This window comes from Emys orbicularis, chromosome 1 (genome assembly GCF_028017835.1).
Source record: "Emys orbicularis isolate rEmyOrb1 chromosome 1, rEmyOrb1.hap1, whole genome shotgun sequence".
NCBI classification, from domain to species: Eukaryota; Metazoa; Chordata; order Testudines; family Emydidae; genus Emys; species Emys orbicularis.
Window position 1 is genome coordinate 59,483,135 of NC_088683.1, and position 25,630 is coordinate 59,508,764.

Consider the following 25,630-nt stretch of genomic DNA (forward strand, 5'->3'; position numbering starts at 1 on the left):
AGGCCCCAGGCCTCTGGCTAAGCTAAAAGTTGAACTCCGATGGCTACGGTTGGGGGCGGGGTGTGTGTGGAAAGCCCCAGCAACAAAAATAATTTGCAATATGTGTGTACTGCTTTTAAAATACAATAATCACTTGTGTGAAGCAATAAAGTAACCTAAAGTGAATGTAACCCATGCCTTCCCTTATACCAATTGTATAACTACCCCCATTGTGTAACTGTACCCTTTAAAGGGCAATTGTGTAATAGGCACCCCGTAGAAGGCAAGGTTATAACCACGTTGGAAAGTACCAAAAAGACCATAACTCAAATTGCACCCATACCAAGGCAGGGTTACAAAAGAATACTGGAAAGTACCAAAAGACCCTATCTCTCTTATTCCTAATAAGGTCACTATTGCCCAAGTATGCGTAATTTGATTCCTAATAATGTTATTATTACTTAACTGTGTGTAATTTGTTTGCGGTTTTAAGCTTTAAAAGCTAATGAGTGCTTTACTTCGGGGGAACAGTTCCTAATAGCTGCTACCCCCAACGTGTTGGTGTGTATTCAATAAACAGGCCTCAGGCTTAAGTCTCTGAACTAAAATCGATGCGTGGGTGACTTTTTCCACAACAATTTGGGGGTTCGTCCGGGATCACTTGATGTCCAACCGAACCGGAGGACTGCGGACCGCTTCCACACCGACCCCAGGCACCAGGTAAGAGACCGTTGTCTCTATTTGGGCTTCGGTGGGGAGCTGCCCGTAGGCTCTGGGTTTAGGTGAGGACGTGCTGTGATCCGAACCTTTTGTTGCTAGACTTACCAGCCTGATGCCTGTCCGTCCTGTGTCTGTTTGTGTCTGTTTGGTGTTTGTTTACTCCAGGAGGGTCGAAGGCGACCCTGGAGTGGGCTCCAGGAGGGTCGAGGGCGATCCTGAAGTGGGCTCCGGGAGGGCCGAGGGTGACCCCGGAGTGGCAGTAAGGGTTGACCCCGGGAGGGTCAAGGAGTGACCCCGGGGCGGTCTCAGGTTAGCCAGCGAAAACTTCCCACCGGCAATAGGCCAGTAGTGAAGTGCCGTAAAACTAGCTGCCAGTAATTGGGGCTAAAAGCCAGTTTAGAGGGTGTGCCGTATGTTTACGAATGAGTGAGGGTCGCAGGGTCCCCTTCCCTTGTTTCCCTCCTGGAGCCCTAGGCTCCCTCCCCTGCTTGAAGAGCGAGGAAGCCCCGGGAAACCACCCACGAACTCCTAAGCAGTAGGGTGCCCGTCTCCATTCTCTCGAAGACGGACCGGTGCCCTTTGCTGAGGGAGGGGTGTGCGGGGACCGTGCCTTTCCTGACCCCTTCTGGTCTGTATGCCCTGCGACTGAGTTCCCTTCCCTAACTCCCCGCCCGGAGCCTTAGGCTTCCTCCCTGCTCGGAGAGCGAGGGAGCCCCTGGAAACCGCCCGCTACCCCAGAGGCAGAGGGGCAGACGACGCCGTTCTCCTGAAGATGGGCCGGTGTGCCTTGCCGAAAGGGGTGTGTGTGGCGGCCACATTTTCTTTCCTAATCCGTCCGGTGTGAATGCCTGAATGTTGAGTTGTAAGTTCCACCATCGCCTGGGAACGTAAAAGAAAAAGGTGAAAGGGCACATGGTAAATGTTATATGTTTTGGTGTTGTATATTTTGTCCACTGTGCTAGCCTATCTGTTAAATTAGCCCTTTGTGGGTGCCTGTCCACTTGGTTGTGGTTGTCTGTCAGGTATCCATAATGGGGGTGGGGGAATCTGAGCGGATTCCCATGCCAGAAAAGGGCACTCCTGCCACGTACATGTACTCCAATTAGGGTGACCAGACAGCAAGTGTGAAAAATCAGGACGGGGGTGGGGGGTAATAGGAGCCCATATAAAAATAAGCCCCAAATATCGGGACTGTCCCTATAAAATAGGGACATCTGGTCACCCTAACTCCAATTATGGTCCCTCAACCTGTAAATTTTTAAACAAGTGGAACTGGTACACTAGGAATAACCCTAGCCTGCAATTCCCCCCAGACAGAACTGGGCAGGGAGCTGCTGTCCAGCCCCCAAAGGCTCCAAAGGCAAGAAATATTAAGCGCCTTAAGTATCAAAAGCCCTTACTTGTACCCTTCAGACAGTGTCTCCCCGTACTGAGGAAATGTTCCCCTTGTGCCATTTCCCAGGCATTGGCGCTTCGGGTCAGGAGACCTTGGTGTCTGTGCATGCACCTTGGTCTCCCCCGGAATTGTATAATCTGCTGTACCCCAAATGGTGTGAATCTGGACGTGCCTGATCTCGCTCACAATGAGGTCCTGGCAGTTTTGCAGAAGGACACTCTAAAGGAGGAGACCGACCCCAGCCCTTCCTCGTTGCAACAGGAACTGCTGGCTAAGGTTCCCCCCCTTCATTGTGGGCTGATCATGCCAACCCGGTTGGGCACATTGGGTCTGCCCAACCAGCTGAAATTCACCTAAACCCAGCAAAACCCCTTCCCAAAGTGCAGTAGTACCCTCTCTCAAAATAGACTGAGAAAGGAATTTAACCAGCAATCACCTCCTTAATTTAGCTAGAAGTCATTATTCCTACGGTCAGTAAGTGTGACTCCCCCGTTTTATCGTGCTGTTAATACTGCTGTTCTTCCTTCCTTTCCCATTGTCCTTAGCTCTGCTACTATCCTTTCCTACAATGCACCGGTGCTGAGGGGTTGTTACCGCCTTAAGAAAAGATTGTATTAAGTCCGGACATAAAAAAAAATTAAGGTTATTGTTAAATAAGATGCATCTAAATAAATGTGTGTATGTAAATAGGTGTGTATAAATAAATAAAAGGGGAGATAGTCAAAAGCCCACCCTCCTTGCTAAATTGGTAGTGAAACAATGCCTGTGCCCATGAAAGAAATAATGCAACAAGAAAAAAAGATCAGGCCCAGACAAGCAGGCAACCGCAGTTTGAGGAAGTTAAAAGAAGGAAAATGAGAAGTTAACTCTGTAGTTACTGGGAAAAAATTAAGCAGTAAAACTATGTACAAATGTTAAAAAAAAAAGGTGTTATAAAAAGGAAAATTCTTGGTTTCTTTGCAGCCATTCCTTTGGGAGTGTCTGTAAATAATCCAGGCAAAAGGTTATTTAAGTAATAATCATTTGACTATAAACAAGTTAGTCAAATTTCCTAAAGAACACTCCTGGTGTGTACAATCTTTGTTTTATAAGTTTAAAATAAATTGGTATTGTTTTGGGGTTGTAAAACCAAAAAATATTTTTGCCAAACAAAATAAACTAGTGTTGTTTAATTTTGGTATTTAGCATTTAATCCTTAAGGTAACTTAATGCTTTACCGGGTTTAAATTGTTGTTTGACCAGAAAAATGGTGAGGGGTTCTTGGACGGAGTTTTACAACAGTTTTGGCAGAGGTGTTTCTCGGTTTGCCGGAGCTGTTGTGAAGCTTTGTTTAGAAATTTTGTACCACAGTCTGGCATACCTGTAAGTAGCATCAATAATTGTAAACCTAATATTACTGAACTGAATATAAAAAGTTGTGTGCAGCTTCACAGATCCAGTAGGGCCAAAGGCCCTTTGAAGGCCACTCCCAATCGAAAGACCGGACTCAGCCCTCATAACATTTCTACCAGGGCACCCGATGCGACTACCGGACAGGATTAGAATTCAAAACAACCTTGACAAACTATAGAATTGGGTTGAAATGAGCAAGATGAAATTCAATAAAGACAAGTGCAAAGTACTGCACATAGAAAGGAAAAATCAAATGCACAATTACAAAATGGGGAATAATTGGCTAGTTAACAGTACTGCTGAAAGGGATTGAGGGGTTATAGTGGATCACAACGGAATGAGTCAACAACGTGATGCAGCTGCAAAAAAGGCTAATATTCTGGGGTGTATTAACAGGCGTGTTGTATGTAAGACATGGGAGGTAATTGTCCCGTTCTACGTAGCACTGGTGAGGTCTCAGCTTGAGTACTGTGTCCTATTCTTGGCACCACATTTGAAAAAAGATGTGGACAAATTGGAGAGAGTCCAGAGGAGAGCAACAAAAATGATAAAAGGTATAGAAAACCTGACCTATGGGGAAAGGTTCAAAAAATGGGAATATTTAGTCCTGAGAAAAGAAGACTGAGGGGGACCTGATAACAGTCTTCAAATATATTAAGGGCTGTTATAAGAGGACTGTGGTTAATTGTTCTTAGTGAAGATAGGACAAGAACTAATGGGGTCTGCAGCAAGGGAGATTTAGGTGAGATATTAGGAAAAACTCTAACAGGGTAGTTAAACAATGGAATAGGCTTCCAAGCACCTGTCAGGGATGATCTAGGTTTGCTAGGTTCTGCCTCAGTGCAGGGGGCTGGACCTTATGATTTCTCAAGGTCCCTTCCAGCCCTACATTTCGCTGATTCTATGATCCATGGTGTTGGGTGATTACTTGAGAATTTCTGCTTTTGTTAAAAAATTAAGTTAATTTCTAGCCATCAGGGTTGTGTAAGAAAGTTTGAAAATATGAAGTTTAAAGGCTCAAAAAACAGAAGAGAAAAAGAAGAACCCCAAATGTATTATTTTAAAAAATATTATTTTTAAGCCAGTCTCATGATTTAGAGCGTGACATGATTTTTGAGTACTTGGGATTGGCAATACTGAGAAAGGGGTATTGTTTATAAACTTATTTCCCAGCATGCCTTACTCTCCTGTGTCTCAGAGGGAGACTGACTGGAACAACCAAGAACCAGCCATTATGAAATCCTTTCTCTTTACTAAATCCCCAAGATCCTACTTTAAACTTAACATTGTTCCTCTTCTTTGTGGTTGTATTCTTCTTTTTCTGCATCAGAAGGGTTTGCAACCTTGGTGCAAGGTTTCAGGATGCATTTCTGACCTCAGAGAATTCTCACTCACCTACTCAAACCTCAGGGAGATGTGTGTGGTGGGGCATACTTTCTTGAATTACTTTACATTATTGTGGTAAATTCTCCGGATCACAGTATCAAGGTGATGATCATTGTATACTTCATTTCCTCAGGAGAAGCTGTCTGATGTACTGCATCAGCTATAGTGAATGCTCTTAAAGTTGTTTCATTCAGATGATCTTTCAATGTCCATGTCACTGCAGTCGTGAAATCTGCTTCTTGACACCTAAGAAATTTCTTTCATTCTTCTGACAGAGATTCTGATGCCTGCTTTTTTGTGCTGCTTAATTGAGTGTTACAATGCTTGTCTTGTAGTATTTGGTTTGTCATTTGATTAACAGTCTGCATTTGTACCAGGATTTATTTGAGTACTTGGAATTTTCACAATGTGATCCAGTCCTGGCACAATTGCACAGCATAGCAGTCAATTCTGCATTAATTCTAAATATGTTTATGCAGATTTTTTTTTAATAAAGCCCTTCACAGAGAGGGACCTTTCAGCATTTGTGAGTTAATGAGTCTATATATGGGTACCACTCTGTCTGCAGAAGTTAGAACCTACTGAAAGTGGTTGAGCAAGTTCTGCTAATTCATTGTGGAAGGTGTGGCTTATTAATAGGACCAGTTTATAAGAAAGGTTGGTGTGCCTGAGCTTTATGCTCTTTATTATTATTTGAGTTCTCAATAAAGCCAAACCCCAGAAAAGAACAAGTTTGACCTTTCACAGCATGTGTGGATTTTATCTGGGTCAGTGTGTTCCTTGCTCAGACTGGGTCAGATTCTATGGTGATGGATAATAAGCATTTAGATAGATTTGCACAATAGATAACACTAGTTTCCAAGAAGTTGTTAGTCAGTTGGCTTCATCATCCACATCCTTGAACATGCGTAACATTTACATAGTCTGTTGTTTTAAGAAGCCTGTAAATACATGTTTACTTGAAAAGATACAATGTAAAACCCATTATTGTTCAACGTATTAGCTCTTACATAAATAAGCGAGAACAAGCTTTTCTTTAAAAAATAAACCAGGATTGCTAACAAAGGAAATAAATATGCCCTAAGCTGTGAGTAAGAAAGATACTTCAAATTTAGCACAGGTATAGGTTGTTCCCAACTTGTCCCTTTGTACTGAGCTTGAAGTGGATAGAAGACCATTGTGTGATGTTACATATTCCATTTGATCCATTTCTTGAGTAGAATGTTTGGGGGGTTTTGTTTTGTTTTTTTGTTAACTCACAGGCCTTCCCTGAACATAGCTTAATATGTGTGAAAATACATTTCTGTTCATTTTTAGATAAAGTATGTCCATGGAGATTTTGAAATTTAACAAGAACATGAGACAATTGCTTCTCAGTAGAATTAAATGAAGGGTATATGTACTCTTAAGTTAAAAGACACATGGTTGTACGACTCACAGAATTTAAGGTCAGGTGGCTCAATTATTTTTAAAGAGCGATGAAAGGACTTTATTTTTTATGGGAGCTCTCCAATTGACAGAATGCTACAGCTCTGTTTGTGCTCAGGGAGAGGTGAAAAGTGTAGAACTCTTCTTACAGTCTTCAGAAGTTTTTGTCAATCTTTGGCTTAAAAAAATGACACGGTTGTACAACCATATTCACTTCTCCATCTCTAATTGGAACTGACCCCTGTAGATGTGAGATCTGGCCGAATATGTGGTCATACAAAAGCTGGAAAATCTTTCATGTTAAAAATATTTTTCCCTCAGTAAAACAAATAAATGTGTGTAACTTACAGTCTGTGTGCTTATTTCCACAGGGCATACATCATAACAGACTTTATGGGCATCAGGAACGAAAGTTTTATGAAGGTTGCTGCAGTAGGGACTTGGATGGGAGATTTTGTCACAGCTTGGATGGTAAGAAAATTAATAACACACTTTAATGCAAAACACAAAAACTGTATAACTGTTGATTAAAGCAAAAAAATCCTGAACCCCTTGAAATCTGAACAATGTTTCAGACAAGTACAAAGGTAACAATGGCAGGGTTTGGTAATGAGTTGGGAATCCAAAGGAGAGCCCGTTAAAATGAATTGGGGCCTAATTTTACTCTTCTGATGTCAATGGGAGTTTTGTCATTGAATTCTATGGAAGCAGAATTGGGCCCCTTCTTTGCTTTGAAATAGCACCAGGATAACATAGTGGCAAAGTGAAAAAGCAAGTAACAGCACAGTCTCCATCTCTAGTGACAAGGAGAAAGCTGAGGAGGAAGAATTGACTAAGCAAACTGATTCTAAGAATGAAGCAGGAAAAGGAAGAGAACCAATAATATGTCTAAGATACACTCAGATGTTGTCTGGAAAAAGCCATCTTAAAGGACATTACCGGATTAAATTTGCTCCACATTTAGGTTTTTGTAAAAATAAGCTTTTACAAACCTAAGACTAAATGTTTTCATGAAGCTGCTTTAAATTCCAATGAACCATTTTTAAAAAGCATTTTCCCTTGCCATGTTTGCAAACCAAACATGTTAGCAATGCATGAGAACAGGAAAGTGACAACTAACAACACATCAAAGTAAGTTTACTCATATATTTCTTGGTCTGAGCTACAAGAAATACACTTTTTAAAAACAGCACGAATAGTTTAAAGTAAGTAAGATTTTTAAAATTCTGTTGATTTAAACAATTGAAGGTTTTAATTTGAACACAGGCAAGATTTATTTTTAGAGAGATCTGATTCTGCCACCACTGATGTCAATGGTGGCTCTGCAGAGAGAAGTAGTAGCTATGAATTTAACTTTACAGAATCCATTGAAATTCAATTGCCATTTTCTTTTTCAGGCAGTGTTACTTTCTCTAACCAGTCAATGGTGCCTCAATTTGTGACCCCAAAAGAGTCAGCAGTGTTCAAGTTGCTTTTCCATTAATGCAGGAAATACAGCTCTGAACGTATTTCAGAGGAGTACAGACACATGGGGAGAAGGTGTCAGCATTTGACATGTCTAGTTAGTAATCACTGCTACCTGTGACATAAAGCATTGAAAACAAAGTACCAGAATAGAAAGAATCTTAGGGTATCTGTAAGAATTAGGAGCAAACACTGCTGGTACCATTTCTTAGTCCTTGGGGAATCATCTGAGTTTCTCCCCATTTATTTTCTAACTTCCACATATTTGGAGCAGCATCAAGGATTTTTTCAGCATATTGTACAGTAAGTGTCAGTGGCTTGTCCAAGACAAATTACCCTCTACGAAATGGTGGCCATGAAAACCAAGTACACATCAAATCATCCATCTGAACAGGTTTAGAATAAAAACATTGCACAGCTGATCTGTGGACTTGATGTTGACATTTAATGTGTCTTTCTATCAAACTAGTAATAAAACTCCTGGCTGAGTCTGAACCTCATTAGCATGGTCCTTCTTTTATGGACTTCCACAGAGTTAAGCAGCTATGCAAGGAAAGATGAGGCATGATCTAAACCAAACGGAGTGGGGTCATGTCTATTGTAGATATGTTGCTCATGGTTCAAATGGTGGATTACGTGTTGGTCACAGTACATTAGGCAGTGTTCCAATTTGTCAGCTCTTCGCCCATCTCCTCCAAAGTACGTGTCACAAAGAAATATGCAGCACTGTGTATTATCACTTTAGGCATTGTATAAAACAGTTGACAAGTTAGGCTGCTATGCAAATGTCTGAGTTCAGAGGCCAGTAGCATCCTGGACTCTCTTTTCGTATGTGACTCTCTCTTTCTCCCTGTAGCCTTCATTGCCAAGCATATTAAAAACACTTGGGGATGTTATGCATGTTAGCTCATTCTCTGCTTTCTTCCACTGTGATATGTTGAATTTGAAGGTAGATCACTATGAAAAGCAAAATGGTTTGTGGCTTCCCTTCAGTTTTTCACTGATTTCCACTAAAAGGGCTATTTGATTTTAGAGGCAACAAAGTGTTTTCATTACAAAGGAGGTGTGCTCTTGCACAGAGCTAATATGGGAACACTTACTTCTCTATAGAATTTCAACTTATTTTTTATCCACAAATAACAGCATTCCCTGGGGGAAATGATAGTTTTTGCAACCTTTTGAAATGTGCAAATTCTCACTTGCAAAAATGTGAATTCATATGGGCAAAGCCTTAAAGCAAAAATGAATAGTGAGACCGCTGCTGCTGGGTCAGTCCTGCTATCGCTCCGCTTTGCTGCACACAATGTGGAAAGAGCAGACTACAGCAATGGCAGCGCTTCAGAGCAACTAGGCCTAACAGCATCAAAAAAGCACCAGTAGCAGTGTCAGCAGGAGGCAGACTGAGGTATGGTGGCAGGAGAAAGCCATGAACATGCTCCTGCATGAAAGTCTCCCTTAGAACTTTAATATTTATGTGGAAAAATCCATCGCAGAATTCAGGAACCTCTCCTATTTGATCATTAATCTCAGTGACCATTTCTGTCCACTCCTCTGGAAGCCATGGCAAATCATTTTAGCTATGAGCAGGTGTGGTATCATGCTCTTCTGGCTATTTGGACTTGCTTAACAACTTTGTGAATGCTAGTCACAGTACTGAGATATACTGAAGTGGCACAAGTGATTTGTAGGCACTTTGTATTCTGAGAAGTCCTCCAATACTGGCAGAGCTATAAAGATGAAAAGAAGGACAGAAACATCCAGTTTTGTGGCAGGTTCTAATTTACTGTAACCATTATATTCTAATGTGCTTAAGAGGCTTCTGCAATAACTAAAAGTCAGCCATACCTGTGCTATTAAGTATAAGATGAGAAAATGCAGATGGTATTCTCATTTTTGTATACTGGAATCCTGTTGGAGTTCAGATCCCCATGCTCCATTAAATTGGTGGCGGCAGAAGTCAGCACTGATAATGTCAGTATGAGTTGTGGACTTTCATTTGCAAAATGAATAAGAAATAAAAAATGCTATTCTAGCACAGGGCAAGACATTTCTTAGAAGTTGTCTTAGGATCCTAATATCAGAAAAATATTTGAAAGGGAAGAGTGTACTTTGGAAACATTGCATGATTCATGTATGGAAATCAGAATTTACCTCCTAAACCCACTCCTTGTGGACATTGGCTCACTTTATGTCAGGATTTGATCCAGCTCCAGTTGAAGTCAATGAGAATCTCTCATTAAGTTTAAAAGAGCTGGCTGAGCCCTAGGCATGCAAGCAGGGAGCATGGCAAAGAGCCGCTCTCCTTTTCTGCCCGGCGTAGTGGCTGGCTATAGTTGTACTTCCTGAGGTCTGCCCGCAGTGTTAGACTCTCCAAATGGGTCTGGGAAGGGAGGATTGCAGACAAGACACTGACTACCCCACCCTTCTGCACTTATCCAGGTATGAGATGGGCAGAATGTATGCTTCACTTCTGAAATGGTGGCAGAGCTCTTGCTCTGATGTGCCCAACCCATAACTCTCCAGAGGCAGAGGCTCAGTTGGTCAGAATACCTCCAGATAGTCCTGTTGCAGTGTAGACTGTCTGTATCCCTTCCCTACAATATAGACTCAGGCCACTATATAACCTCTGTATTTTTGGATGGAAGAATTTGTCTATCAATAACTGCCGAGTAGGTTGCTTAGCTCCGTGTTTCAACCTTGTTAGCAATATATTCCTCACCCTCACCCACACACACACACTACTTGAATATATGATGTGGTGTAGGTTCAAGTAATACAGCATGTATATTATATTTTAATAAACCAGTTGCTTAATTTAACCTTCTGATATATCAATAGTAGGTGTAAGCTTTGTTCAGATTGTTTTATCGGTTGCTCTTCTTTGTAGTAAGAGTAGCTTATTACTTATTGCCCTGAATTCAATTTTTAAATAGTTCTTCATATCCCATTGGCAAGAATGTGTTTTATTTACAGTATTGGAACACATTTACTTGTGTCTATTTTGTTATCATTGTGATTTCGAAAGACTGCATTTAGTTGAAGAAAGTGGGAGAACAAACTGTTAAAATGATATTTTTTCACAATACAGCTCTTGTGTCTATTAGAACAGAAGATTATTTTCATCCTCATTTGTTCTCACACAAGCTTGCCTATCTCGACATGCTAGAGGAATGAAGGACACACGGCTACCATGCACTTATTAGTTTGCGCCACATCTTTGTTTTTCTTTTATCTGTTAATGTATATGTTTTGTTATGGTTTATTAAAACAAATTAAGCAGAGAAGGAATTCCACTTGATGCTGCAAAAACTTTTCAGTTGCTGAAAATAGCCTGTGCTAAAATGTACTACAGCCCAAATGGTCAAAAATAAAATAATAAAGTGGTTGAAAGAGAAATCTCATTTACTACAGCGCTGAATTTAAACAGAATGCATTTTTGTATGCAAAAATAAAGTGCAACATATTCTATAGAAATAGTAAAATTCCTGAGATACTGTCTTTGTTCTCTAGAAGTAGGTTTTGGACAGCCACAAATATTCACTCTAAAATTGTGTGTGAGTGAAAGAGTAATCCATCTGTCCACACATATGGTGAGAAAAGCAGAGAAATTTGTTTTGCAGAGTACTGCATATTGTCTCATTCACAAACAGTGAAAGAACTACCATTTTTGCTGCCTCTTCTGTGGCAGTTTGGCGTGTCATGAGCCCTGGAGTGACTGACATCATCTCTAACTCATTATTCTGTCAAGGGTTGGGCATGACAATTCAGATTATGATCAGTGTCAATCTTTTTGATTGTTTCCCTTTCACTGATATATCAAATGACAGAATAAAGCTGTAATTGAATTTGAAGTGGCATCTGAAAAACAGGATAGCTAACAACTCTGCTGTACTTCAGAGGTGGAAATGAAATTAAACTGTGAAGCATGAAATGGAAGGAGCAGAATGGATGATAGATATTGCTAAACTCACTTAACCACACTGCACACGGATGTAACTAATGACCTCATTGGAGGCAACGAGATTTTGCCCATTCATAGAAGCACACCTGGTGTCAAGTGCTCGCTCTGTCTCTCACTTCTTCCTTCCCCTTTTCCAGGGCTCAGTCCAGTGCCTGAGGGATTTCTGATTAAAGAACAGGTTAATAGGCTAACTCATACATTCCCCTGCAGCATTTATGTAGTAAAAGATCAAAACCCTAATCCAGCAAAGTTTTCTTGGGCCAGAAGAGGACTTAACCTCCCTTTAATCGTCCAAAAGTACAAGGCCAGAAGATGCTAATGGATTGAGAGGGGCCCTATAGTTATAAAGCTTACCTAGGACAGATGCAAATGAAAACAACTTTTCTTGATTGTTGGATCAAAGGTTGTTAAGACATATTTTTTCAGCATTAGTTTTCTAATTATCTTTGTGATCAAAGACAACCTAGACATGTTGCCCTCATGTACGTTGCTGTTCCGGATTCCTGGATGTAGTTATTTGCCATGGAATTTGTTCAGCATAGCAAGCTTTTCTGTAAGAAAATCGTGCACACATTTGAAAATAACACAGGAATCTCTATACTGGAGCAGACCACTGGTCCATTATGTCTAGTATCCTGCCACCCTACCATGGTCCATACTAGATGCTTCTGAACAAGGCTCACCTCCCTCCCCACGGTGCACCTAGACAGTTGTACAATGCTGTGCCTGGAGGTTATGGTGATTTCCTTCTGGACCCTGCAGTCATGACCCTAAAGCCAAATATTTGGTGCTTTTGAGCCCTTTCTTCCTCTCACTTTTGATGATTAAAGAAGAAAACCACTGTGTGCTTCTTTATAATATATTTATGGACACATCCTTTTTAGTTTAAAGTTCTTTCTGGTCTTCATTTAAACAAATATTTGTCTCTATAGCACTAAATGTTCTCTTTTGACATACATTGTGGTGGTTTATTTTAATTAAATACTTTGGAAACCAAAAATATGTACCATCAAAAATAAATATAATAACAAATACAATAACCATCCAGCATTTCTACACTCAGAATTCCTTGCATGGCCATTTCCAGCAATCCTACATTCAGATGTGATGTGTTCTTCATGTATATTGTGAAGGTGTGGGCAACTGAGGGGATACAGAGGTGGCTCTGGAAATAGCCCATTAGCCATCTGTACTTAGATCTCTTCAGAACAAGTTCGAGCTTCTGTTCTCTAACATGGAACACATCCTATCGAGAACAGTTGTCTGACTCTGTAACCTAATGGCTGACTTGAAGCACGCACAAACCTTTTACATTGACAGAAAAATAAAGGATAATTTTCTTGCTAGTGCTGGAACTGAAGCCCTTGCCAACAGCCTCAACAAACCTGCCAAGATGCATAATGAGCAGACTTGTACCAAACTTGGAGCAGCAAGGCTGATAATATCATAAGAGAAGGATTCAATCGTCCATGCAAATTGAGCTGAAGAACTGCAGTGGACTAAATATATGATCAAATAAGACCCCCTGCATCTTCCAAAGGGAGAGATTAGCAGCAGATGGCAGCGGCACACAGCAAAGTTTTTCTTTAATCCTAAATTCCTTCAGGGTTTGTAAAATGAGATATCTGAAACCCCGAGCAGGGGAAAGAGGAAATCAGGATGCTATGTGTACTGATAATGTACCATCACATCACTCTTGACTCACAAGATGATGCTCTTGCACAGTGGAAACTACACATTTAAAACTGATAGAGAAAGAGAGAGAACATATCTGGTCTTTAAATGTGTTATAATGAAGCTGGCTGGCTATGTACAACCAGGACTTCATTGTAAAGTCTGAAGAAGCAGCTGGAAGCATCTTTTTCGATGCAAGTGCCTCAGCCAAAATCCACAAAGGTACCTGGGTGCCTAAATCCCAGTTTTAGGCTCTACTGCAATCCACAGAACTGCTCCGCTGCCACCTAACCCTGTAGGTGCTGAACCTTACTTGGCACCTAAGTTTTCAGGGTAAAATTTCCCTAGGCACCTATGTTTCTGCCTCTGGGCACGTACACTGCTGTCTCACTCTAGGAGTCTGGGCAGCTATCTCCGTCCTAAGCCCCAGTGCGATCCACGAAACAGGAGAAGATTGGCAGAGGAGCATCTCTCTCACCTGTGACACCTGATCCAGTAGGTGAGCTCAGAGCACACGTAAGGGATCAGACCCCATTCAAAATCCAGATGGAGGTGGTGCTGCTGCTGTCCACCTTATAACCCTTAGCCCAGTGGTTAGAGGCCTCCCCTGGGATGCGGGAGAGCCAGGGTCAATCCTTCCTTTACTTGAGGTAGAGAAGGGATTTAAATAGGGGGCTGCTAGCATTGAGCGCATCGCATCGTCCGACGTGTGTGTGTGGGGGGGGGGAGGAGTCTCTCAATCTCTACTAATGAAACTATTAAGCTTTGTATAAATAATTAAATAGCTGTTGGAGTTGGGGGGGCTGGATGCTGGGTTTCTCACTCCCCAGGTTCATTCCCTAACCACTAAGCTATAGAGCAAGCTTCAAGCTGTCTCTTTCACTGGCCCAAAGACTCTTGATGTATTCACACACAGTGGAATGACTTCACCAGAAGAGAGAGAGAGCACTATATTAGACTAGCCCATAGCCCAGTGTTAGGGCACTCTCCTGAGAGTTAGAAAACCCCTGTTCAAATCCTTGCTCCCCATCTGTCAGACTCGGAATTCAGCCTAGCTCTCACGCCTTCCCAGTGAGTGATCTAATCACTGGGCTAAAAAAAAAGTGATAAGGGTGCTGCTGCTGCCCCCACCAGGTCATCCTCTAGGTGTGGAGCAAGGGAGGTGCCTAACTCACTCTCAACTTAGGCACCTCAGTCACCTGACTCCAGGATAGGGGTTACTGACTGAGGATCACAAGCAGAAATAGGGTCTTCCTGCAGCCTGGATTTAAGTGCCAAGCTCTGTGAGAAGGACGGGGCTAAGGGCACAGCCTTCTGGTTAGCATCTCCCATTGGCTAACTTAGGTGGCTCCCCACCTAGTATGCTAGCTTCTGTAGATCACATTCTAAGGTGCCCGTCTCTCTCCATGCATTGTATAGGGAACCTGGGCACCTAACTCAGGCTTTGTGGATCCCACATTGTTCCAGTGATTTTCTAGGTGCGCTCAGTGTCACAACACCTTAGTCCCTTGTGGATCCAGGCCGTCCTTACCTCCTCCCGCTTGTATGAAGGCTTATGTCTTCACTCATTAACCGCTTCAGCTTACATATCAGCATGAAATCCTGCTCCCATGGAAATCAATGGCAAAAATCCCATTGATTTCAGTGGGGCAGGATTTCACCCCAGTGCTGTGATTGTGGGGACAATGTGTTTAGACTGTATCTGGGGTGAGAAGAAACTCTTTAGGTACCCAGGATATTACAGAGTACCACTGTAAACCGTGCTGTCCTGTTACCCAACAGTATTTACACTAGAATTAGCCTAAAGTGTAAAATAAAATCAGACTCAGAAACTGTGGTTAACAACTCCCAGCTCCAAGACCTAAGAAAAAAGTATCTGGCATTACCATAAAACTATTCAGTACAGACATAGGCCCTGATTCAGAAAATCATTTAAGGATATGCTTACATCCATCCTAGTGCAGACCTAATTTTCCTGTGCAGTATTTAGATACTACAGGGCTGGGCTGTAATAGGGTGGCAGAGTTCTTCTGTTAACCCATCCAATTAGCAGATGTTGGAAACCTGCAGCAAGCTGATGACATTCTGCCGTGGCAGGTGCAACTCATTAACTCCACCTAGACTATAGGGGAGGTGAATGAGAAAGCCCAGGGCTAGGATGGAGAGGTCTCAGCAAAGAAGTTTTAGGAACAGCCAAGCTTAGGCTGATGTTCATTGTCAAACCATAGGAAGAGTGTAAGATTTTTGGACACAAGCTCAAAGTCTGTGTGTTCTGCTGAAGAAAGACTAAAGATTCATTATGTTCATATAGCTGATGTAGAAAAACTTTAGATAGTATGACAGATACTGCAACTCCATGCAGTAGCTTTGGGGAAACAGTGTATTAAGTTTTATGAATGGTTCATGTATTACTGTGGACCAGAGATTGCATGCAACTCTGGGGACAGAGGTGGTGGTGGGGTGTTACTCACCTCCTCCAGGAATTAAAAATAATGGAGAGTGATTAAGGTGAGTCACTCAAGCAGTAAACACCTCCAGACAGGTACCATTTCTGGGGAGGTTGGCATATACTGGTACAAACTGGGTATTCCAGAGACCAATAGGCAAAGAATGGGTTTTTGATATAAAAAGGCTGGGTTTAAACTGACTCAAGGCTATCTTTCTGATCCAGCGACCAGACAGGAGCTTCTGTCCAAGGAAGGACCCAAATTTTGAGGAAGGGTTGGAAACACTTTAGCCTACTAGGGTCACATAAAACTAATGGGTGACTCCTGATAGATTTAGTGTGTGTTTAAATCCGTCTTTTGTCTTTATTATGTTCTCTCTAATACTTTCCCCTTAAGAATGAATGTGCTTGCTTAGGGCTTGTCTCCACTTGCTGGGGTATTGACGCACAGCTATTGATCCACTGGGGGTTGATTTAGTGGGTCTAGTGAAGACCCGCTAAATCAACCGCTGATCGCTCTCCAGTTGACTCCAGTACTTCACTGGAACAAGAAGCATAAGGTAAGTCGACGGAGAGTTTCTCCCGTTGACCCAGCGCAGTGTAGACACAGCACTAAGTCGACCTAAGGTATGTAGACTCCAGCTACGTTATTCATGTAGCTGGAGTTGCATAATTAGGTTGACTTAGCCCCGTAGTGTAGACCTGCCCTTAGAAAGCACTGTGTAGTAGCTAGTAACTGCTGGCAACACACTGTTCATAGCCCTTGGAGAGAGAAAGCCATGCTGGCCTGTAGGCACATTGGCTTGCTGGGGGTATCACAGTGTAAGATGGGGCTGTACAGCCTTAAAATTCCCCAGTCAGAAGGGAGTAAGGGACAGGGGTCGCTGCCCAGAGACAGATGCTGGCTGGAGACTTGAGATCTGACTGGGCACTCCTAGAATGGAGTGGGGGAGACAGGTGCCGTTGCCCTGAAACTGTGACAGATGGCTTGTGGTAATTCAAAGCTAAACTGAACCCTGGTGTAATCTACCGACTATAGGAAGTAACAGCAGAGGTGAATTTGGTCCCAGGACCTTAAATACACAACCGTTTTTTCTGAAAATAAAGACATTCAAATGAAAAAGTTCAGTGATTTGCACTGAATCTCATTTTAATATTGTGTTTAATAAAATGGGCTTGGTACAGATCAATCTCATCTTGTCTTTGCTCTTTTTGTATTATTGCTTTACATGCCTTGAAATGGGAACTTCAAGCACTTAATTAAATGGATAGAAAGGTTGCTGAGTTTCACTCAACTTTTTAAAGTACCTTTTGAAACCTCCATTAAAAAGCTATTTTTACAATATCTTACAGCAGCACACCTCTGCATATCACAAAAGTAATTGCTGCTCCTGTACTGGGTAGGTTTTTTTTGTTTGTTTGTTTTTTGGCATTTCACAGCTAAGGAATTTAGCTTCACAGCAACCCTGTGAGATAAATTCATTAGGTGTCCCCATTTTGCAGACTGAGGTATGTGGCGGTTAAGGGACTTGTCCTTGGTCACACAGTAAGTCTGTGGTGGAATTGAGAATAGAACCTAAATCTCTTGACTCCAGTCCTGTGTTTGTACCACAATGATATCCCTGTTCCCAATTGTAATTACTATTATTTTTCTTTGTCTCCATTGATGGCAGCACCCTGGTGTATCTAAAATGTGTGCCCTCTCTGCACAGTTGCCAAATACCTTCTTTGAGGGAAAACCAAACCCAAATGCCAGTTCAACTGGGCAGAGAATTGAGGAGATGTAAGGGAAGCAGTTGGAGCTGCTCGATGGAGGCTACTCCAGCCTAGTGCCTGGATCAACTTATATGGTTCCTCTGTGGAGGTTAATGGGAACTGCCCCCTGGTAGGTCTCCTGGGATCTCACCCACTTTTCCACTGGCCCACCCTTGAGCTGTCTCCACCCATTCCAGGCTCAGGGCCGTGAAGATCACTCTTGGCCTGACTCTCCACTGACTTGGACTGAGTTTACCCCTGTCCTGAGTAATCCCACCATAGTCAATGGATTTATGCTAAGAGAATGGAGACTGAGGTCCTGTGCACCACACCTTACCTACAAATCAAAAGAATGTCTGCTTAATGAGCATCCTGTACTCCACGTAGGATTTCACAAAAAGCAATTTCATCACCATAGAAACAAGTTCTATAGTACAAAACTCACATGGATATGGTTGTCAGGATTTGCTGCACTGTGGTTGCTCCACATACAGCCAACAGCCCAGTGACCATATGCCCTTGGAACTGTATGGTCCCCTGATCACTGGGTCAATAGGCTTATCTAGATGAGGGAAAATTGTATGAGTGTAACTACAAATCAGTGTTGCTATGCTGGGACAAATCCTTAATGTAGAGATACTGCCCTGCTGCAAAATGGGGCTGTGATTCTAGGCCTGCTCTATCTTACACTGGTCCAGGATCACCAGCGTGCAGCACATTGTGGACTTACTTCCTCTTGTCTCCTGCATGCCTGCAGAATGTCCACTGTGCTAGTGGGGGCCAGGAGGAGGTAGCAGAGAGTCAACTGTAATGGCTTTACTCCACCCAAGAATTCCTCTGTGCCAGGGCAATCCCCAGCTGCCCTGTTACATCAGTTTTCCATCTTTGCAGTTTGCATCAAGGAAGAGGCACAAAGAATGGGACAGAACAGGAGCTGATGATCTGGCCTAATGAGAGTTGCATGCACCTCTAAAGCTGCAGGTTGGATACCACCACTCTAAGTGGATAGGAAAGATCAGTGTGTGCAGGATCTAGCACGGCAGAGCCCTGATCCAGATTAGGGCCTCGGGGCCTTGCTGAACTATAATACGAATTAATAACCAGTGTCACAAAACTCCATTTTCTTAACAAAGGATGAACTGAAACACGTTGTCGTGTTATCTGTTTTGTGGATTTTCTGCATTGCTGCTCACTCTAGTATCTAAGCACTGAGGGTATGTCTACACTGCAATTAAAAACCTACGGCTGGCCCATGCCAGCTTATTTGGGCTTGTGGGGCTCAAGCTAAAAGGCTGTTTAATTGCAGTGTAGACATTCGAGCGTGGGATGGAGCACAGGCTCTAGGACCCTGTGAGGTGGGATGGGCCCAGAGATCAGGCTTGGGCTCAAGCCCAAATGTCTACACGCAGGTAAACAGCCCCTTAGCCCAAGCCCCATGAGCCCAAGTCAGCTGGCACAGGCCAGCTGCAGGTGTCTAAGTGCAGTGTAGACAAGGCCAGCCTTAGGGGTGGGCCACATGGGTGACTGCCAAGGGTGCCGTGGTCAAGGAGACGCTGTGCGGCAGTGCACAGGTGCCTGGCAGGGGAGCGCCACAAACTTTCAGAGCCAATGCGTGGGGGGCGGGGAGAGGCAGATTTCTCCCTGCTTCCTCCTGGCAGAGGAATGGGGTGGGGAGCAGTGACGCACAGATACTGCTTCCCCCCCACACCCAAATGTTGCTCTGTGCCCCACTAAGGGGCTTTGCGGGGGGGAGCAAGGAGCAACGCCAGGGCCTTCCTGCGTCAATGTCACTTTCAACACATGGGCTGTGCTCTGAGGCCAGCATCAAGAACTGCTCTCCTGCCCTCCCCTTCTGCAGCCCAGCTGGAGAAAGTGACCTGGATGCAGGGAGCCCTGGTGTTGATCCTCGTTCCCTCCCTCACAGCCCCACTAAGGGGGCACAGAGGAGTAGCATTCGAGCGGGGGAGCAAGCAGCAATGCCAGCTGCTCTGTGCATCCAGGTCAGTTTCCCAACGTGGGCGCAGGAGGGGGGTACAGAGGTTAGGGGCACAGAAGGAGGTGCAGGGGGTAGGGGAGAAGGGGACACAGTGCAGGGGTTAGGGGCAGGTGGGGTCGCAGGATGGGGTTAGGGGAGAAGGGGGCACAGGATGGCGTTAGGGGAGAAGGGGTTATCCATTATTACTGTTATTATTGTGTATTTTACAAATAATTTCAGGCATACGTCTCAGATTAGATGCCTGAAATCATTCTCAATTTTATCAGTGACTACCATCTTTCAGTTCTCTGCACTAGCACAAGATGGGTCCATCTCTCCCTCTGTCTGCCTGGGCTCTCTCCTTCCCTTACTTTATTCTTGAGAGTATGCCGAAACCTATCAGCAGAAGCCAAATACTTGATCCGGAAACCTTAACTCTGCAAGGAGTCCTTACTCGTACACTTCATCCCATTGAACTCACGAAGGTTGCAAGATCTGTCCCCAGCTCCTACTGTTGCTCAGCAGTTCAGAGTTTTGGAGCAGCACTTTATTTGTGTTGATTTGTCTGCAAACATTTTAATGTTTTGCTGCTACCATGAAGAGTAAAGGATGATTCTATGTTCTACCATATAGTCTTTGTATCCTGAAATAAAATCACATATGGCAGCCTCCTGTTGGCTATATATATATATAGCACGTATTGTGAGAGAGAGAGAGCATGTTTTCTTGCCGATTCTGAGACACACATCACAGATGTGTAATGTTGTTAAAGCTAGAATGTATGGGTTTGCACAGAAGGAACTTCCCTACAGATACATTCCTTATAAACATAATTTCTTCAGAATAAGCACTGGAATCAAATTTTGCAATACTGACTAGCCCAATCAAATTATTATTTTTGTAAAGACTGATTAATATCAGTGTATGTCCAAGCCCAAAATTTATACCCGTTATGCCATGTTTTTTTGCACTTGTTTATATATTATTGCTCTTTTTTTTTTTTAGCTAACATAGTTGTTAAGTGGTTATATAACTTAGCAATTATACCAACAGAACCTGGGAAAAGCAAACTCTGTGTGTTCTGTATTCTTTTTGACTGGTTATTGTGAATATGTTTTTTAATCCTTAATCTCTTGAGATGCCAATTCCACAGCTATGGATAGTGGAAATTCCTGAAGTAGATGATGCAGTATCCATCCTATTTACTGGAATGTGGGAAAGAGTGTACTTCTGTTTTAGATTGCTTACCTCCTACTCTTTTTTTAAAAAAAGTACAAATACAAAATGGGTAAAATAAGTCTTTATCCTGTTTGTTTTTAAATATTAACTCTGCAATCGCAGACCAGCAAGAAGGAAATCCGATCTATAAATGATCCTTTCTCATGGCATTGTATTAAACCAGTCGAGTAGAGCAGATATAAGAGACAAGATCTAGGAAGTGGTGTCTTTTATGATGCACAGAAAGATCTTTTGTTCTGTATAGCATTTTGAAGCTGATAATTTTTTTGCCCAAATCATGGCATGTGATATAGTGTGACAGATTTCTGGTAATTTAGCGGTTTTCTGGTTTTTCGCCTTCAGAGCTGGGTGGCCAGAGAGCAGTGGCTTCTGGCTAGGCGCCCAGCTCTGAAGGCAGTGCCGCCACCACCAGCAGCAGCACAAAGTAAGGTAGGCAATACACTATACCATGCCACCCTTACTTCTCCACTGCTGCTGGCAGAGCTGGGTGCCCAGCCAGCTGCCACCACTCCCTGGCCACCTGGCCAGTGCTTAATTTGTGCTGGGGCTGAGCCCTGGCACCTCTTTCAATACAAAGTCAGCACTGAGGCAGTGGGACCCTGGGGGGGTTGAGGAGCCCACAGGGGCCAGGGGCAATGTGGGGGGGGGGAGCTTGCAGGGGCCAAGGGCACCAAAATACAAGTTTGCCCCTGGTGCCATTTTCCTTAAGGCCAGCTCTGATGTAGAAGTGCCCTGAGTGATGACTACACTGAGCTATATTATACAAGACATTAGTCCATGCTCTCATAATCTATTGCTTCAGTTACTGCAACCCTCTTTGGGTTGTCCTTCTCCTCTTTGGTTTGTCCCACTCTCATCTCTTCCACTCTCATTCAGTCCAAAATGCAGCTGCCAAGATCATTATCTTTTCCCACTACTATGCCTCACTCTCACTATCCCTCTCCTTGGTGCTCACTATTGGCTCCCCCACTTCTTCCATATATTATTCAAACGCCTTGTCTTTCAGGCTCTAAGGGGGGATATGATAGAGGTATATAAAATTATGAGTGATGTGGAGAAAGTAGATAAGGAAAAGTTATTTACTTATTCCCATAATACAAGAACTAGGGGTCACCAAATGAATCTAATAGGCAGCAGGTTTAAAACAAATAAAAGGAAGTTCTTCTTCACACAGCACACAGTCAACTTGTGGAACTCCGTACCTGAGGAGGTTGTGAATGCTAGGACTATAACAGCGTTTAAAAGAGAACTGGATAAATTCATGGAGGTTAAGTCCATTAATGGCTATTAGCCAGGATGGGTAAGGAATGGTGTCCCTAGCCTCTGTTTGTCAGAGGGTGGAGATGGATGGCAGGAGAGAGATCACTTGATCATTACCTGTTAGGTTCACTTCCTCTGGGGCACCTGGCATTGGCCACTGTCGGTAGACAGGATACTGGGCTAGATGGACCTTTGGTCTGACCCAGTATGGCCGTTCTTATGTTCTTATGTTCTCTTTCCAGCTCCATCCTTGCATACATCGCTGCCATTATTGCCATGTGCAGTGCCCTCTCTCCTGCAAGTCATACTCCACCAAATTTGCCTTTTCACTGCTGCTTTTGGCGCATTTGCCTAGTTCAGCTCGGGTTTCTTCCATGTCGCCCTGTATGTTTAGAATAAATTGCACCGAGCTCTATCTAACCACCCCTTTAAGGAATGAAAAACCCATCGATCTAATCCCTGAAACATTCATGGCATAATGCCGGCACCTCACTTTGCATTTGTTCTTTCTGTCTTGTACAGGCACCAGTGAAAACAAGCCATACACTGTAAACACTTGAGGACAAAGACCTATTGTTTCTTTACTGGCTGTAGCTGATTTCTTTGAGCTTTAGCTCACTTATGTTGCCTGCCTTCAGTATTTTTGTCCAGAGTCACAGGGCAGACAGTGCACATGAATATGCCATGCCATCTCTGCTGCAATTATGCACTTTGTTCAGATTCATAGATTCATAGACTGTAGGACTGGAAGGGACCTCGAGAGGTCATCGAGTCCAGTCCCCTGCCCTCATGGCAGGACCAAATACTGTCTAGACCATTCCTGATAGACATTTATCTAACCTACTCTTAAATATCTCCAGAGATGGAGATTCCACAACCTCCCTAGGCAGTTTATTCCAATGTTTAACCACCCGGACAGTTAGGAACTTTTCCTAATGTCCAACCTAAACCTCCCTTGCTGCAGTTTAAGCCCATTGCTTCTTGTTCTATCCTTAGAGGCTAAGATGAACAAGTTTTCTCCCACCTCCTTATGACACCCTTTTAGATACCTGAAAACTGCTATCATGTCCCCTCTCAGTCTTCTCTTTTCCAAACTAAACAAACCCAGTTCTTTCAGCCTTCCTTCATAGGTCATGTTCTCTAGACCTTTAATCATTCTTGTTGCTCTTCTCTGGACCCTCTCCAATTTCTCCACATCTTTCTTGAAATGCGGTGCCCAGAACTGGACACAATACTCCAGCTGAGGCCTAACCAGCGCAGAGTAGAGCGGAAGAATGACTTCTCGTGTCTTGCTCACAACACACCTGTTAATGCATCCCAGAATCACGTTTGCTTTTTTTGCAACAGCATCACAGTGTTGACTCATATTTAGCTTGTGGTCCACTATAACCCCTAGATCCCTTTCTGCCATACTCCTTCCTAGACAGTCTCTTCCCATTCTGTATGTGTGAAACTGATTGTTCCTTCCTAAGTGGAGCACTTTGCATTTGTCTTTATTAAACTTCATCCTGTTTACCTCAGACCATTTCTCCAATTTGTCCAGCTCATTTTGAATTTTGACCCTATCCTCCAAAGCAGTTGCAATCCCTCCCAGTTTGGTATCATCTGCAAACTTAATAAGCGTACTTTCTATGCCAATATCTAAGTCGTTGATGAAGATATTGAACAGAGCCGGTCCCAAAACAGACCCCTGCGGAACCCTACTCGTTATACCTTTCCAGCAGGATTGGGAACCATTAATAACTACTCTCTGAGTACGGTTATCCAGCCAGTTATGCACCCACCTTATAGTAGCCCCATCTAAGTTGTATTTGCCTAGTTTATCGATAAGAATATCATGCGAGACCGTATCAAATGCCTTACTAAAGTCTAGGTATACCACATCCACCGCTTCTCCCTATCAGAAAGCTATCAGATTAGTTTGACATGATATGTTCTTTACAAATCCATGCTGGCTATTCCTTATCACCTTACCACCTTCCAAGTGTTTGCAGATGATTTCCTTAATTACTTGCTCCATTATCTTCCCTGGCATGGAAGTTAAACTAACTGGTCTGTAGTTTCCTGGGTTGTTTTTATTTCCTAGATGTCTAGGGGAGACAGCACATGAAATTACAGCTTTCTCAGTCACCGAGGTCAAGAGCCTAGTGCTGATGCAGATCCTTCGCTGTCTACTGGGCTTCTGTGCAGCTCAGTGGGGAACAGTGTGTCAAAAGTGTCAATAAAATTTAAACAGTTTAATACATTTTATTGAGATTTTCATCAGAGTATCCCAGAAGACTGTACAGGAGCCTAATAGAGATTGGGAGATTGGCAGGAAGACAGCAGGAGCATGACCACACTCATGCACTAATCAGTTCCGAGGGCTATAATTTCACAAGGCTCTTAGAGCAAATTACAAAAAACACAATGGGCCAAATTCATCCCAGGTGTAACTCCATTGACTTTAATGGAGTTACACCGGAGAGAAATTTGTCCATGATAGTCTTCCATATGCATGCTAACTACATTCCCACCCCTACATTCGGTAAAAAGGTAGCAGATTGTGGGAAAGCATATCCTATATATTTGAATGGAAATGTACAGATGCTAGCTGAAATCCATTGACTGTAGTATTCATAAATAACGGTCAGAGAAAATTCAGATTGGCTTCAAAAGTGTAGAGGCTCTTGAAAATGCTATAATTGCTAAAAATATGATGCAGTTCAGAAATATATTGGTTGCAGCAAATGTATAATGTATTTTTTGTAAAGAAAATCAGGTTGGATCTACTTGCATTGAAATAAACATGGTTTTAGGAATACAGACTTAGCACAGGGAAAATACAGTCACTTTGTCTTCTGCTGTAGCCTACACTGAAATAGATGAGTGACATCACTGAGCAGAAAAACAATACTTTTCACAGGCATTAGTAAAGTGGTAAATATACCTCCCCCTGGGGTAAAGGCCTGTGTATGCACATTTGTCCTCTTTAACAACACCAGTACAGTTTTAAAAAAAAGTACCACCCCTGCAGTTATACTAGTAAAATGCTTATTCCTGTAAGGGAATGGGGAACCTATATAAAGCACCTTTATACCAGTATAACTGCATCCACACTAGGGGTTATACCAGTGTACCTATTTCGGCAAAAAATCACACCCCTACCTGAAATAGTTGTACCACAAACATTGGGTGTAGTGTGACCACTGTTTTACTTTCTTACATGTAGACAAGGCCAAAGTAAGAGGGAATGTGGAAGGACTCAGCTAAAGACAGAAGGGGAGCTCCTCCTGCTCCTTGGCTTGTACATTGACAGCTCCCCCTCCTGGTTCAATCCACTTTAAACACTGAACACCCTCCCCTGCCCCAACTGTTTTACTGAGGTTACTTGGCGGGGAATGTAAATTATTCATTGTGTGTTAAAATGTTTCCAAAACTTTGTTTATAATCTATTCTATATAAAACACTGACTGACTTCATAGAAAATGTGGTGTGCATTTGGCTCCCAGGGTTCTGTTTCTGTTCATAAACCATTCCACAATGTTCATATAGTTTGATGTCAGTAGTATAGTC

At 42.8% G+C, this 25,630-nt stretch overlaps 1 protein-coding gene across 1 annotated transcript in view; it reads left to right on the forward strand.

The window, feature by feature from the left end:
• Nucleotides 1–25,630, forward strand: part of TMEM117 (transmembrane protein 117) — a 346,737-nt gene that overhangs the window by 167,010 nt on the left and 154,097 nt on the right. The window contains exon 3 of the mRNA XM_065423784.1: nt 6,673–6,772. Within this exon, the coding sequence (XP_065279856.1) occupies nt 6,673–6,772 (100 nt within the window). The remainder of the gene's footprint in view (nt 1–6,672; nt 6,773–25,630) is intronic.